The sequence below is a fragment of the Lutjanus erythropterus genome, chromosome 24, assembly GCF_056507025.1.
Source record: "Lutjanus erythropterus isolate fLutEry1 chromosome 24, fLutEry1.hap2, whole genome shotgun sequence".
Lineage (NCBI taxonomy): Eukaryota > Metazoa > Chordata > Actinopteri > Lutjaniformes > Lutjanidae > Lutjanus > Lutjanus erythropterus.
In genome coordinates this window covers 1,237,548-1,254,832 of record NC_139340.1, presented here as the reverse complement: position 1 = coordinate 1,254,832, position 17,285 = coordinate 1,237,548, and the positions used below count along the sequence as shown (strand labels likewise).

At 39.7% G+C, this 17,285-nt stretch overlaps 1 protein-coding gene across 1 annotated transcript in view; it reads right to left on the bottom strand.

Annotated features, from left to right (window-relative positions):
- LOC146304473 (double-stranded RNA-specific editase 1-like) overlaps positions 1-17,285 on the bottom strand; it is a 46,869-nt gene that overhangs the window by 12,010 nt on the left and 17,574 nt on the right. The window contains exons 2-3 of the mRNA XM_084713559.1: positions 6,885-6,959; positions 1,583-2,517 (exon numbers count right to left, since the gene is read on the bottom strand). Of these exons, the coding sequence (XP_084569685.1) occupies positions 1,583-2,517; positions 6,885-6,959 (1,010 nt within the window). The remainder of the gene's footprint in view (positions 1-1,582; positions 2,518-6,884; positions 6,960-17,285) is intronic.

Below are 17,285 nucleotides of genomic sequence, written 5' to 3'. Positions count from 1 at the left end.
CAAACAGGCCGCTGCCCTTGTGGCTTTTCTTCAAAAACAAATCTTTATATGTGACAATTTTCATGCCTTTATTTTGTGATCCTAAAGTTGTTATAGGACTAGGACTTGGTATCATGAAATCTTCCAAAGCTGATAACAGATTCCTTTTTTTGTGAAATGTGGCTAAAAGTGTTCAGTGTTGATTTTCTTTTTTTATCTTAAGGAATATACACTTTTTTTCTTTTAATTTAAAATTTGTTATCCTCAGGTTAATGATATCTGAACTGGCTTACTTAAGGAGCACTCTATGAATAATAGTAACCGCAAAATTGCTATGTAACATGTAAAAAAAAAAAAAAGAAAAAAAACGTCAATTCTGGGATGTAGGTACAAGGCACAACCTTTCAACTTTAAATTCACTATACCTGCCAACCCTTCCTTATTTCTCAGGTTTCTCCTGCATTTCAAGACCTTCTCCCTGCATCCTCTACTTTTGTTGTTTCTCCTGTATTGTGCATGGACCTAAAACTTTATTATGAGTAATCCTCATACACAGATCCATACATTTTTTGTGTTTCGGGCTTGGTTCTATGAGGGTGCAGAAGCATGCATCACACCCTCAGTTTAATATTTTGCACTCTCCATTGAAATTTGAATAATAAAAGCCACACACATGGTGATAGGTGCACAGACTGTGCTTCACCATGTGCACCTTTAATTTTGGTTCATGTATGTGCACCACAGTAATGTACAAAAGGACTGTGTGAAAGTGAATATAGCTAGGTGTTGTGATTATTTAACACTCTCAGTCAGTTACATCACTGGTCTCATAGCTCTGAAACAACTGAGCCAATCACAGTTAAACGTGATAACAAAGGCCAGCAAACAAGCTTTACCTCAGGCAATGTCTGTATAACATGAACACAGGATGAAACAAGCATTTTGTGCTTAAAAGAAATTTGGAAAACAGGCTATATCCTTCATAAAAAGCAGAATATGGAGTATAACTGACCACTGGGATGTGTGTAGATGTCTGTATGGTTATACTGTAGCAGCCTGGTGTTGTTTTCAGGTGATTTAATGACCTTTTACCTTATAGCCTAATAAACTAACCTATTGTGTCACTCTGTTTTCACCTAAATTGCCATTCAATCCCAGTCCTCCTTTGAACAGAAAAACAAAGTGGACACACTTAGTATAAATATCATTGTTCATATTTTTGCTGTTTTTATGGGTAATAAAATATTAATAAATTAGCTCTTCAGTAACTTCAGTTATGGTGAATTTCACAATACTAAAATTCATCACTTCCTATTTACTATTCATATTGTGCCTCAGGGAAACAGGAACAGAACTTTAAAGTTACTCAGCTGTTAGAAATGGCTTTTTTTTTTCAATGCTGTATGTCTGACACTTACATAATGGGCTGGCATTGTATATTTTCAACTTGTAGCACACAGAGGATGCAGAGCAGAGAGAATAATTGTGAGTAGCAGAAGAACTGCAAAGAAATGGAGCAAAGTTGCTTCTGCCATTCACCTTCTGCAGTGCTGCTTTTCAAGACAAGCCCTTTTTCTAGTCATTTACCTTCCTCCATGCTTACCTGAGGCAGGTGAAGCTGCAGTCCTTCTCTGGGTATCGGCTGTCTTGATGGAGCCTGATCCAGTTGCATGTTAAACAGAGCAGACAGAGCAGCCTGGGCGGCCCGGGCCTTGGCCAGCTTCTTATTCCGCCCAGAACCCTGGAAGTTCTGAGCATCTACCGTCACAGACATAACAAAGTTCTTGGCGTGGCTCTCCCCACTCTCAGACACAAAGTCATACTTGAGGCCCGGCCGCAACTCGTTGAGGATCATTACGGGATTCTTGCCACTTGTCGGGGAGATGAAGGTGGAGGGGGCTGGAGGTAATGGGGCCTGGACCAGGTTTGGGACAGGGGAGGGTAGCAGCGGGTACTCTATCCCCAGTGAGCTGAAGGAACCGTTACTGTTGGATCCGAGGTAAAATGGGTCATCTACAGGAGGGGATGTCTCAAAGGCGTTAAAGAGCATGTCCGGAAAATCTGCCTGGTCTGAGGTGAAGTCCGTGTGGACAGACAGAGTCCGGCCCATGGCCATGTGGGCTTCAGATGCGTTGGGGAACTGGACAAAGGAGCGCAGGGCCTTCTCTGCTGCGTTCAATTTCGCTTTCTTCTTGGTAGGTCCGGAACCCTCGAAGAGCTGCCCATTGACCTCCACAGTCATCACAAAGACGGGCGCATGAACGGGCCCGGTCTGCGAGAGCAGTTTGTACTGCAGCCCTGGCTTGATTTCATTCAGCTGCATCAGGGCATTCTTAGGCAGAATGGGCCCTGGGACTTTCTTACGTTTCTTGGGCCTGTACTTGGAATGTGCATGCCCATTATTGCCCTCCTCTAAGGGACGTTTCCGCCCACCCCCAGCACTCCCATTGGGGAGTTGAGCAGCCTCAGCTGCAACCCCCTCTTTGGAGAAGAGGTTGTCCAAGTTCCGATTTTCCTTAACATCTGTGCTGCATGAACCTGCGGTGCCCAGAAAGAGTAACTTACAATGCCTTCGTTGCAGGATCTTGTAAATGTAAAATTTAGAGATTCCTTTATCTCTCTTTGCAACTGAACAAGTGATGTGTGTTCCTTAATCAATACTTAAGTGGTGACATTAGAAGAATATAGTGCCATTAATCATATTGGTACAAGAATATTCTAAACACATTCATTAATTTAAGACAACAAAAACTGGTATCAATCTGTATACAACACTAGGAGAAAAATAAGATGCAATTACATTTAAGCAATAGATTCTGGCAACATTTAAGGTAAGGCATGAAATTAGCATGAAAAGCAAAACATGTATTTCAGATATTTGTTGCAATACTCCATGTTAAACTTAGCAAATTACAGGGCAAACTGTATATACAAAGAGCTCTGTCTGAGGTTTGGGAACACATATCACCAGGCCCTGTTAACAAAGCCGATGGAACTTAATGTAAATTTCCATTTATAACATCCTCCAGCAAAAGCTCGATAGGTTACTCCTTTCGGTGCTCAGGACAGAAAACAATCCTATAAAATGCAGGTTTAGAGGGGTTGTGGGGAAAGATGGATGGGGGTGCAAACAAGGGTGTCAACTTTTCCCAAAATAACTCTGAGCCTGAAGGAGAATACCAGAGAAATGATATTAACTTTTAGCATTTGATTGATTAAATATGGCCACTTCAGACAGAAAACCAGCAGCTACCGTACATTAGCATAAATGTGGGTATAAATACAACAACAAATGAAAAACAATGAACCACTGCACAGGCACGGCCGTGAACTGTTTTCAACGTGTAAAACCTACAGCAAGTAATTTGACACAATTATGTGCCAACTGCAGGGATGGGTTCCAATAACTGGTTCAGTTTTGGATCTGGCTCCAAGTTGGTTAATTACCACAATTTGTTAGGCTTGTTGGCAAACCAATCCCTTATCAAATCTTTCATTCACAGTCTGTCTTACAGCTCTTTTGCCTTTTTCTCACATGACAGCCACCTGCAAAGAAAAACTAGAATTACCGCCTCTGTCAGCCAGTGAAGTTGCATTTTACATCCATGGCTGTCCAGACTCATCAAAATCACTGAGCGATGGACTACAGTGCTCATTGTCACCAATTAAAGTAACTGACCAAATGTGACATATGGTCACAATCCCCTTTCTGTTCCTGACTAATTAATGGCGTTGAATAATGGCCAAAAATGTGTGACGTTTGACCAGCACATTCTATTATGTAATTCTTGAGTCCAAGTGGACATTTGTGTGTAATTTGAAGAACTTTCAATAAGGCATTCCTGAGATAACACATTCACAACAACAACGTGGTCACATCGACCTTGACCCTTCACCTATGATGACCAAAGTCTAAACCCTTCATCCTTGAGTTCAGATAGACATTTTAAAATATTCCGTGAAGGCATTCTTGAGAAATTATGTTCAGAGAACGGGCAGACGTACGTACGGACAGTCCCAAATTATAAATACTCTGGCCAAAGCTCAGTCCAGAGGCGTATAAAACTGCTTACTCTGCCTCACAGTTGTTAAAAAGACTGAACCACTCTGAATTAAATGTACCTAAGTGCAGATACACTTCAGTTCATGAAACGTCCAATGACTGGACTATCAATCCCCATCAAGGGACTGGTGTTGGAAATGAGCTTAAGCAGTAACACTTTATATTAAGATGCTTGCAATAAGTGTTAGTTAATAGGAAATAAGACCCCTGTAAGATGCTAATTAACATACATATGTGTTAATAAGACTAATTTAAGTTTTCATATTAGCACATTTACAAACACTTCTAAGATACTTCTCAACAATGTTCATTGAGGTTAAGTAACCCTTTATTATGCACCTATTAATTTTCAATATTATTTTCACATTTTTTTCCTTTAGTGGACAGTGACACCTGCTGAGAGACATGAGAAGGGCGGGATTAAGAGGGTATCTTCCAAGCTGCATTTGAACCCAGGACACCTAACTCAACTAAAGGCAGGAAACCTGAAATAATAATAAAAATAATGATAATAAAAATGATGGTTAATCGTTAATAGGTGCAAAATCAATGATTAATTAACTATAATAAGCTTTATTCACACTGAAGATCCGGTACCCCCTGCATGCATTGGTTAACTGTTAATAGAGCATTATTCCTACCTTTTAGCTAACAGTTATTACAAGCACCTTGATATAAAGTCTATATATAGTCTATAAACACATGCACAATACATGCTTATACAACTGTTAATGTTTTCCTAATAACTAATAAACTAAACTAAGCTAGTACAGCCCAATCCCCTGAAGTGCACCAGGCTCTGAAACCAATTTGACACAGTGACCTAACATGGTAATGACATCACACGAAAAAGATTTTTTTTCCCATAGGCTACAATCAGCTGTGAGATGGTGGATAAATATTTCTGAGTGCCACAATCCCCACAAAATGAGTAGTTTCATTATCTGATTCGATTTATTTGGTCTGACAACAATTGGGAAGTCTAGAGCTGCAAGATTAAATCATTTTATCCTAATTTAGGTTAAGTAAGTGGAAGTCTCTGGAATGCCTTCAGGAAGTGGCTTTTTTGGCTTCATGTACCACTGAGCAGCTTTCACTGGAATGAATGGAAGCCGCCTCCGACACTGTATCCTTAATACATCTATAGTACAGCCCCCAGTGAGCAGCAAGTGCTGCTTTCCCTCGCAGCAAAAGAGTCACAAGAAGCACCCTTTTACTTCAGTAGAGTCTCTGTGGTTTAGGTATATTGAGGAAAATTAAAACAGTACGTAGTTTTTAACTAAGATGTCTTCATTTACATCTAACCAACTAGCTAAAAAGATTTGATAAGGGATTAGAAAGATTTCTCATTTGATAAGTGGATTGGGAAGTAAATTTTTTTTGCTAAAATGCAACAGTACCATGTCCCCATCCCATCCAATATGAGTGGTACATCACATTCTTTTAAACCAAACTGTACAGTGCCTGGACAGAGTTGAGTTTCAGTCACAGCAAGTCGACTACTGTAGACAAAGTAAATAACAAGCATGCAGAAAGGGGACGGAAATCAAACATGGAAAACACAATAGCATATAATGCCCTGAGCAACAAGAGGGGGACAGTGATTATAGGTCTGTTGGGGGAGTGGGAACATACTGTCATTGTTACTCCATTCAAACAGCCAGTGCTGCGGCTCAGCGGGCAAACATTTTCACTTCCAGCAGAAACAGAAATTCTCGTCATTAGATTGCGTGAGAAGTGAATCCATTGGTTATGTCAAACTACAAGGTCAACTGTCGAGGGATCTAAATGTGTCTTGGCATGTCCAATTTGTAAGGTCAGTCCAAAATACATGACCTGGCATCTCTTTGATTTCTATGACTTATGGTTTAGAATTTAGAAGCAAAAAGCCCTTGAACAACCTTGACCACTTCCATCACCAGCCTGCGAACCAACTCTCCCTACACTGTCAGCCATAATCCACATGTTCCCCCGCCTGGTTTCACTTTGGCTTTCACAGAACAGGGACGGGATTACTGCTGTCTGAGCACAAATAAAAAAGTGTTTGAAGAGGCCACATCAGTTAACGTCAGAGTGAAGCATCAGCGCGCCGAATCACGATGCAAAAATTGGTTATCTGGCTCACGTCTTCACAAGCTGACTCCTTTCAGTCGACCCTGACAAAAAGCTAGATTCACTCACTCTTGAAAATGGAATGTCGCCTCTGCCTGATGCTTGATCGTATCATTTTTGCAAATAAATAGCCAACTTATCAAACCATAGACCTTTCCCTGTGAATGAGCCATCACAACCAAAAACAGGCACATGAAAGGTGTCTGATCAAAGTAATGCTTTGTGTTAACTATATTTGCTTTCCCTGCATGTTAAATTCACCTAGAACCTTGCAACATCCATCTTTTCCTTAAAATCCTATTGAGGCTTATCATGGGTCAGATGGTTTTAGGGCTGAAATAGGTCTACGTTCCAAATCCAGGTGGCTCTCAGGGGGCTTTAGGGAGCTTTTTTGTTGAGAGCAAGGGGACAAGCTTAGAATCTGGCATCAAAATGGAGAGAAATCTCACAGTAGATACACCCTGACCATGGGATTAAGCTCCGATCCTGCCTCCTGAGCTGGCAAAAGGGGAATGGATGGTACACTTTCAAGGACAGTCTGAGGCGAAAACAATATGCAACAAGGATACTGAAGCTCAGGATTCTGGATTTCCTTTAGATATATGCATGCATCTCGTACACATCTTGGACATTATGGGGGTCCAGCATCACAATATATACCTGGGGCAGTAAAAGACTTTATGCAAATGCTTATTGATACAGCTATTCTGAAATGGAAAAATGGACTCACTCATGCTTTCTGCTTCGTCCCCCTCTATGTTGAGCACTCTCTGTTGGTTCCGAGGTAGCCGAGCTCCCACTCGACCTGGAGAAAACAAACAAAATTTGCAAAGCAAACAGTTAGATTTGGTGGAAAAGGGTCCGCAACATGGATTTTGATAATTAAATAATCAAATCAAAACAAAAGTTTGATTGCTGGTTCTCTTTTTTTTTCCCTCAGGTAGGGGTTTGTTGAGACATTCATGGTATCCAGAGGATGACATCTAAACACTTTAGTGATGGGCTGTGTGATACTTAAGATCATTTTTTAAAATATATGAAAGTCAGCAATAGGAAACTGGAAACCTCAATTCAGCTTTCTATAATGGCACTTTTCTTCATCACATCAATGTATAATTAAGATTTGAGATTTTTTTTTTTTTTTTTTTACGTGTGGATCGTGAAATTACAAAACAGTATTTTAATTTCTGGTCATGCCTCAAATTACCTGAGAGGGTGGAATCTAAACCTCAGTCTCAACTTAAACTGTCATAGATCGCCATAATATATGTTACACACATGCATGTCCACATCAGGTTTAATTGTAATAACTTTGGTGATTCTCTGACTAATGCCATTCCCATCAGCTGCACAGTGTTTAGTTCTTATTAGCAAATACAGCTCGGCATCTCAATTCATTTCCAGGGGGTGTTATCAACATGCCTTTTACAACCAGTCAGAGCATCAAAACCTGTGACATTAACACTGACTGCCACAAGCAAGTTCGGGCGGTGCTTGGTCCATTTTCAAGTAAGGAAGAAATGGTGGCCTGGTTGCAAACTTTTTCAAATTACAAACATTTAAGGGCAGAAATAGGTGATGTAGACACTCCTCTGTCAGCCTTCATGTCAAACCTGCCCCATATGAATAAAAAGTTGACTGGCCTAGAGAAATCAGGACAGGTGGAAATCGGGAGAGTGGCCAGATGTATCTCCATTAGCATTTAGCTAAAAGCACAGCTATGCCTAAGTACAGCCACACAGAGCTGATAGTTTGGCTATAGACAGTCTTGTTATGCAGATACCTTTTTATGATATTTTATAGTGGTTTCCTCTTTTTATGTGCCCGTCCTTTGTTTCCCATCATTATTTCATTCTTACATTATTTTATTTACATTATCTTTTTTTAAAAGATGTTTTCTGCATTGTAAAGCATTTCGTGTTAAAGGACTGAAATCCATCATTGTTTCCATGAACACACAACAGCGGACAGACAAACGCTCACTGTTAACCAGCTTGGCAGAGAAGACAAACACTAACTGGCAGGTGAAACAGGGTTCCTGGTGAAAACATTAACATTCAGTAGACAGCAGACAGAAAAGCCCGAGCAGCCTTTTGAGACTGACACATTTGACTAACCTTCATTTTCTAACAGCTTCTTATTCATTCCATATAACATGCTGAATGTTTGAATATGAAAACCTTTTTGAGCATTTTGTCTTTATGAAGCAGTCATCACAGTCAAGCTGATGGGCAACATTTAAAGGTAAAAAGGGTTGCCAGTATCTTCGAAAAATGTGTCCACAGAGGTTTTCTGTTTTCAGAGCGGTGGCTACGTTATGCAGACATACATGAGGAATTTGAGGCACCATGATATCTCCTAGTTTCATGGCTGGCAGAGAGACAAGTGTTGGTATGTGGAGCTAATTAAAAATAATGACCTGTGTGGGTTGTCTGTCTTATCGGACATCTCAACTGCTATTACTATGACCCTCACAGTTTAACAGACATTTAGTGAGATCTATTGGGGACTGCCCATTGGTCTGATGGACAATTATTCTGAAATGTCAGTAGTCTGAAAAAATGTCCCATTGGACACAAAGCCACTTTTTTTTCCAACCAGTTATCCCCAAACTCCAATTGTTTCAAAGGCTTTTTGCTTTAAAAATGCACAGTCTTGTTGCAGTTGTTTGGGTTAGGGGTTAAGGGTTGGGGTTGAGTGTGTTACTGCAGGAAGAAAGTGCATTTGGGTTCAGGTAAAGGGCTGTTGAACAAATGGACTTTCAGTACCAGGACATTTTTCGGACTATTGAGATTTCAGAATAATTGGCCATCTGAATAGTGGCACAAAATTGGTGTATTAACTTTCAAACAAGCAAATGAATCCAAAAACTCTCAAGGGACTATTTGGGGGTAGATCAATTAGCCCTTGAACTAAATTTAGACCCTGTTTTTTCTGGTAAAAAACACACAGAGTTCCTAAAAATGTTCCTACTTCCTGGGGAAAGTCCATGCAGTTAATGGCAACATATAATATGATGTTCATGAGATGTTTGAAATATTCATAACTAGGGTTGGGGACAGTAAGTCAGTACTTTTAAGGGTACCAATGAAATTTCATTGCTACTACTAATTACCGGGTACTGTTAAATCATTAAAAGATACAACAGATTTTGGTACCTGAAAGCACATCTTGTAGCAGAGAAGAGTGACATGTAGAGACAAAAAAAAAGACTCACCCCTCTGACTAAACTTTAGAAAACTCAGTGCAGACACTCACTGCAATATTTGTAATCTGAATTGCAAAGTCAGGGAGGGCAACACATCTAACCTTTGGAAACATCTGGTCAGACATGAAATACATCTAAAACCTGAATACTGTGGCGTGTTCGATAGCCAGGAAGCTAGGCTAGGCACAGTGGCAGCAGCTAGCACACCTACAGGTGAACAACTTCAGATAATTAATTATCTAGCTGGATAAGTTGTTGATGGTGAAAACTGGGCTTTGTCTTGGTTGATGTTAGCTTAGCATTTTTAATAATAGCAATGTTGAAATTAAGAAATTGTGACTTATTTTTTACTTTTATTTTCATTATGACAGTACAAGTAAAGCAGCAAAAAAAAAAACATATTGTAGGTATCAGTACCAAATTTCAGCTACCAGTACTGACTCAAAAGTGAACCGAACTCAACCCTTACCACACCCAACCCCCCCAAAACACCCCACACAGCTGTGGTGTAATTGGCCATGACTCCCAGTTTAACTTACTCTAAAGAAGATCCGTAATCTTTCTTAAAAACTGCATAAAATGAACACATTCATATTCGTGTCTGGATGTAATATTAAGTATAAATTAGCCTTTACTTGGTTTTATCTGTTACTATGTGCATGTTTTGCACTCTGCCGATCATTCACATAATCAGTGCACGCTGTGAAAGATCAAAAATCTTTCCACAAAATCATTAGACCAACACTGTTTCTACTTTTTGTAAGATGGAGCAGTTCTATACCAGGGCAACAAAGAAGAGAATATCTGATATTTTGTTCATAAAAAGAGCCATAAAAGCTCTTTGATAACACTGAGCTGATGTGTCTCAGGTAATAAAACTTTCATGTAGATTGATCTAACAGCAAAGTCACATGAAAGAGTCTTTTTAACCAGACCAGACAGAAGTTTAATGTTTGAAAAGTTGAGAATGCTTTGCACTTTACTTAAAAGCAGCTGCTATCAAAGACTTTCGAAACCAGACGTGATGAAAAGATACTTCATTGTTTGATATTTGGCTTTATGAGATCCATGCAAATGACACAAAATAGAGCGATCACTGTTATCGTGCCATTAAAGTCCATGGTGCATATTTCCTTACAAAACCTTTGAGGAACTTTGTTTTAACATATCTAATATTGACATTTCCCTGTTAGAACCGATCCATCCCCATTCCCTAAATGCCTCCTCTGCTTAAATGTCACAACTCATCACCCAGCTTATTCTCCCCTTCAGCCAGCCCCCTCCACCTCCACCCTGCCCAAAGCTACTCCTGTCAGACAGAGGTACTCTTCTCTCAGGTTGATAAGAGACACTGAGCTGCCATTATTTCCTGCAGTCTAATCAGAAAACTGTCAGTCAGTGTGCCGTCCCTGGACATAAATAAACAAACCGCGGCCAGCTGAATTACTTGATAATTATTGTCGATTTACAGAGATACTGGTGGCTGCCGGGGGTTCACTCCTCTGGGCAGATTATTATGTGGGGCTCTTAATGGTTGAACAGTCGGTCTTTAGACCAATCCTGAATTTCTCAGCTCTGGTGGGTGGCATGAACTGCATCACTGATGTTGCATCCTCACGATTCTTACATTTCAGAAGGAAAACTGACTTCACTGTGTGAGCAAAGTGCATAAACTCTAACAGGCTGGGAAAGAAGCCAGACGAGCAGCAGAAAAGCAGTACCCTCTTAGAAGTAAGGGTTCAAAAAGGGGGGTTTCTGAAGGGCGGAAGTTCTACTCAGGACCATTTGCTTCTGAAGCAAGGGTTCATCAAGGGCTCTTTGTAAGACTAGGGTTTCTCTAAGAACCCTTTTCATCCATAGAACCCTTTTTGGAAGAAAGTTCTTCAAGGATTATTAAAAGAATTGTATTTTCACAATACATACAATCCATCAGACTCAATCATTTTTTGCCTCAGCTGTAGAATACAATAAGGTTCTTCATAGAACCCTCGGTAGACAAGACAGTTAAAGGTGAAACCCTTATAAAATATATGTATAGAACCCCCAGGGCTGGTTCTACATGAAACCCTTGGAACATTAAAGGATTCTTGGTAGAACCCCTAGGTGGGCTCCAGATGAAACCCTTGGAAAATAAAGGAGTTCCCAAGGGGACACCCTGGGTGGGTTCTAGACTAAACCCTTGGAATATAAAAGGGTTTTCGGTTGAATCACCTGGATGGGTTTGACATAATACCCCTGGAATATAAAAGGCTTCTCATTAGAACATCCTCTGTGGGTTCTTGTAAACACCCTTAGAAGATGGAAAGGTTCTGGATGGAACACCCACAGAGAGGGGATTTCTGTAGACTCTCTTATAGGAGGTGGAACCTTTCAATGATGATCCTTTTGTTTGGGTTGTAGGTTGCACCTTCTGAAAGGATTTCAAGTGAAATTTTCATAAAGCTTCTACCAGGAACCAAAAAGGGTTCTCCTATGGGGACATGCTTAAGAACCATTTATGGTTCTAGTTAGGTCTTGTATTTCTAAGACTGTATGTGACAAAGAAACAATACATTTAAAAAAAACATTTCCAAAATTAATTAATGATGCCATATTCAATATATAACTCCCAGACTCGTAGTCACAGACTAATAGAGCATAGTTTCCCAAACCAAAGGTTGCCACCCAAAATGGGTCATGGACCTATTTTTGCTGGAGCACCACTTCATACATACTGTATTTTCTCAAAGTGACCAGGTACTTTATTTATCTCAACTGCAGAGGGTATCAGGCCTTTATTTGAAGCAGGGTTGTATTAGAGGGAGGCTTTTATTTCTTATTTCCAGTGCAGAATGAAAGACAGAAAGCAACTACCAGCAATGTCAACCCTTTGATAACATCAAAAACAGAGGGCAAGGATTCTACCACAGTAGTAAAATATAGCTGAAAGGTAACATCCACCTTAGTTAACTGTTAAAACTATAAACCAGTACAAAACTGAAAATTAAGGTACGAACATAAACTACGATGTTCTGAAAAGACATATTACTAATACAAACAAAAAAAAATAAATAAATAATATTAAATTATTAAATATTTAGTATGTGGCTTCTTTTTGACCTTTTTGTCCCATTTGCCCTGTTAAAAAAACAGCATTATACTGTTTCTACAAACTAAGCACTTCCTGTACCCATTTCAAATTAAAAGCCCTCTGGCAATTCAGTAGACATCATTGTTTTGATGTACTTTTATGGCGAAATAAATACATTTCATATACATATTCGCTTCATGGTTTGATGTGTTTTTTATATTATTGGAAATTCATGATGTATTTTTGTAAAGTTGAGTCCCAGGCAGACACCAAATTTCTCTTTTTGGTCTTGAACTGTACAACATGAAGACCTTAAACACTGTAACAAATGTGAGGTTCATTCAAAACTAATGGTCAGATATGAAAGCACAAAATAATTCTCCTAAATACAGTGATTTGGTTTGGTACAGTTTTTCTGTTCTAATTCAAGTAGATATCTTTAAGAGGATTTAAGCCGGTGGTGGATTTCTGCCAAGCAGTGGCAGCGTGCCAAACAAGATGTGCTTTCAGACTGTCCATTAACATGGACGAGTTCCATGTGCGACAAGTGGAATGCTAAAAACTAATTTAAAAAAGAGAACAATAATGGCTCCAGTGAGCTTCTGAAAGATGGAAAATGCAAACAGCTCAATACAAAGAGGTTTCAGTATGTAAGTCCTGTCTCAGCACCATGGACAGCATCCTTTACACTTACGCTATAACCTGCTGTGAAGAGAGAGACAAACACATTTATATCGCCAATCATATTGATATGTCCACATGTTGACATTTAAATGTTTATAGATGTATAGTGACTAGTATATGTCCCAGATAAAATTAAAGACAGCATTTTGTGGTGCAGTTGAATTGCATTGTTTTAGTTTTCTTTCTATGTGAGCGATGGTCCAAATCAGTGTTTCCCAAACCTTTTTACTGGGGACCTGCTTTTTAGAAATGATAAAGCATTGTGACCCAATTCAAAACAGGCCTTATTAATAAATCTCGAGAGACTTAATTTCATTAATGGATGTTCCTGACCATTGTTACTGCCATTTCCATATCACTACATGTTATCATGACACGTGCCTACACACATTAAATTCTTTATTAATGAAAAATAAATGCATTTAGGCTGAGTTAACACGCCATCTCAACCTTTTTTTTTTCCGCTCTCATCAAGAAAACAGACCTAAAAAAAAGTTGAGTCAAGGCAAAATTTCAAGGCGCCTTACTTCAACAACTGTACTTAATTTTTTAAATATAATTTTTGCGGGTTTATAAAACTCAAAGATTCAAGTTTTGTCTAAAGAAATAAATGTGGGTCAGGACCCAGTCTTACTCATTCATGTATAATGCAATACAGTAATTTAGTAGTGCACTTCCATTAAAGTGGGACACTTGTACTTGAGCTCAGCAGAGGCCAAGATATCCTGAGTTTTACTCACTAGTTGGGGCCAAGCTCTAAACACTGGGATTATACTGGATCCTGTTTCCCATGATGCAACTCGACAGAATGCCTTGCTAGCCCCTAGCAAGCTCCCATTCTTAAAATTCCTGTCATATTGTCAGTTGTCCTATCACAATAAAGGCAAAAGCCCAAAGAATAATCTTAAAAAAAAAAAAAAGAAATCCATCCAAGATGAGATTACTCTGATGACATCACTATGACATATTCAGGGTTACTTTCCCAGACTTGGCAAAGTTTATTCAGAACTACATTAACCATTAGTGGTGGGGGGGAATTCAATTAACTTAAGAATCAGGATTCCTTTCCTTTTTTTTCCCTTTTTTTAATTTTATTTTTGCTAACTTGCTCTTGGTGCATTAGCTTGATGCTAACACATAATGGGAATTACCAGTAACACACTATAATACATAGTACAATAGAAATCAGCAGTTATAGCTTATTATCTTATAATCTTATATTTTATTTATTGTTCTTACAGCACTAGCTTGATGAGCAGGAACAGTTACATGTAGCACTTTATATTCACTGTATTGAACTGCTGAAATAAAAAAAGCAAAATAAAAGCAAATAAAAATTGCAGTAAGTGCAACACAAGTAACACAAGTATTGTGTAACTATCTTTTTTTTTAAAAAAACAAAAAAACCAAAATCAATAACATGACTACAGATATATTCTTCAGAATAGCCTTCAAATACATAAAACCAACTGTGTTCCAAAAAGGTTCCTCCTGAAGGGTTGTGGTTCTACCCTGAACCATGTGCTTCTGAAGAACCTTTTTTTAAAGAAAGGGTTTGTCAAAGGTTCTTTGAAAGACAAAGGGGTCCATTGAGAACTATTTTCATCCAAAGAACCTTTTTAAGAAGAGAGTTCTCTCTTTAATCAAGGGTTCTATGTACCAAAATATGAATGGGTTCTTGATAGAACCCTTGAGGTGGGTTCAAGATATGATGAATGGAATATTAAAAAGGTTCTCCCTGGACCCACTGAGTGTGTTCTTGATTTAAAAAAAACAATGGAATATAAAAAGGTTACCCTGTTGTATTCCAAGATAAAACCCTTGGAATAAGAAAGGGTTATCACTAGAACCTGCCTGGGTGGGTTCTTGTTGGCACCCTCAGAAGTAGAAAGGTTCTGGACAAAAGAGGGTTCTGGGTAGAACCATTACACCATAGAAGGGTTCTCTGTAGAACCTCTCATTGGCGGTTCTGGGCGAAACCTTTCACAGATGGTTCTAGGTATAACCCTTTATGTTAGGTTCTTGGTAGAACTCTGTGAAAGGATTCCAAATGCTACCTTTATAAAAGGTCCTACCAGGAAGCAAAAAGGCTGGGGACAAGCCAAAAAAAAACATTTTTGGTTCTAGTTAGAACCTTTATTTCTATGAGTGTTATAGTCAGCCATAAATGTTAATACAGAAGTCAAACTTTAAGTTCCGTCAGAACCCAACTCAACTCATTTACTAACTTTTGTCAACATTTCATAGTGAGGAAACTTTTTTGAATTTTTGCATTATTTATGTTGTCAGAGTTGAGCCTATGTCTTGAAACTCTCTGATGCTAGGTTGTGCTTTGTCTCTGCAAGAAATCCATTTATAGACGTTGTTGGTTCACAATGTTTGCTATACTCAGCTACAAGTGTGCAGACCTCAATTAGACCCAATGAAATGGCTAATCAGCTTTCCTCTGGGAGAAGAACAGAGCGAGACTCCGAGCCAATGGGATTGACAGGAGCGGCTTCATACTCGGTCTGTATAATCGCTGCTCTGTTGGCAGATATGGCCCCGTGCCCCGCTGCCACTCAGCTGTGTGGCTCCAAACATTCCAAATGACAATGTTATCAGGCTCCTCTGGCTCTATTGTGTGAGACGGGTGGAAGGAGAACAGGGCTTAGGTTGCCTTTCTCCAGATAATGCGTGAAGAAAATTAACTCAGAGAAATAAAATGTCAACAAATGTAGTTATCAGGAAGGCCTGTGACAGAAACAGAAACTTTCCGGGCTTTGAAAATTGTATTAGTCTCATTGAAAAAGCTTGTTTACCTCATTATTTACTGTCTGAATCACACAGAGGATGTGGTGACTTGTTGCCATTTGCTACAGATCTGATTTCTCTGTTGCAGACAATGTTTTATATGCACTGGTTCATATACACATACGTATGGAACGCTATTTGTCGAAGAGTAACACAAAGCGCCATCAAGAAATTGGAAAGAAAATGAGATTGTGGAGGATAAAGAGGCAGCAGGGATGGAAAGTGGCATGTATATTAAAGGAATCCGTGGCCTACCATCCATGTCGCATGGAGAATATGTTTCTCAGACAAGCAGGACAAAATAAATAAAAATCTATTTACACCTCCTACTTCCACACTCCGACACAGTCCCGCCTCACATCACGCATCACAGCACACTAACCACGGCAGCCCTCAGAACGAAATACATTTACACAGCGAGCAGAGGAGGCAGACGCCGGGTACATTTAAACTAGCTCAGGAGCCGCTGCAGAGAAAATCAACTATGATACAGAGTAAACTGGAAATATTAAACCATTAATGCAACTGCAAGAAAAACCAGGTAACAAGTCAAACTGGACGTGGTGAAAATCAATCCACTTCTCTGCTCCTTTTTCCCCACTATCCTGTTTAGAGTCATGGGGGGCTGAAGCAAGTCCCAGTTCACACTGAAGCAGCAGACAGACTGGATAAAATGATGCATTTCGTTGCAAACGATTGTACAGTAGCACCAATAAATAGCAAAGTATAACCCTAACCTCCTGAGAACAGCTGAGCAGCACATCTTGCTAGGCAGCAGATATCAGGACACCTGCCGTGAGGTGCATGATGGATACGCTACACCAAGCTAATGAACGGTCTGTTGTATTTGTATTTGCATAAATAAAGCGCTAAGGTCATGAAACTCAGATCAGACTGTCAAACATTTTTGGACAAAAAGGAAAAAGGGAAAGGCACATCTGTCTGGAGCCACAACTATTAAATTCTGTTTTCCACTGAGACTTTCTGGGGTGGATTTGGCATCCATAGCTAGCCTGAAGAGGCTCAAGACTAGCCGCCAGCTGCGTCATAACCCTAGGCTACGACATATTTGCCAACCCTTCCAACTGTCCTTTTGCTAAGCCCCGCCTCCAAACAGCAACTGTCCAATCATAAGTTAGCAACCGTCTGTCAAGCTTTCCATTTCTCTCCTGCATTTGTTCTGTGGGGGTTTGAGGAGGAGGATGTGGACTGATGAAGAATCAAAGTGGGTTGACGATGATGCATCTTCCTCTGGCTCGCTGTCTCAGGTCTAAGCTGGGTTAGCTTAGCTCCTATTCTGGCTCTGTTCTGGGATCGCGGCCCAGTTAGTCCGGCTGGGTGACCCGTTTCATGGTCCGCTGAACTAATCACCTCCC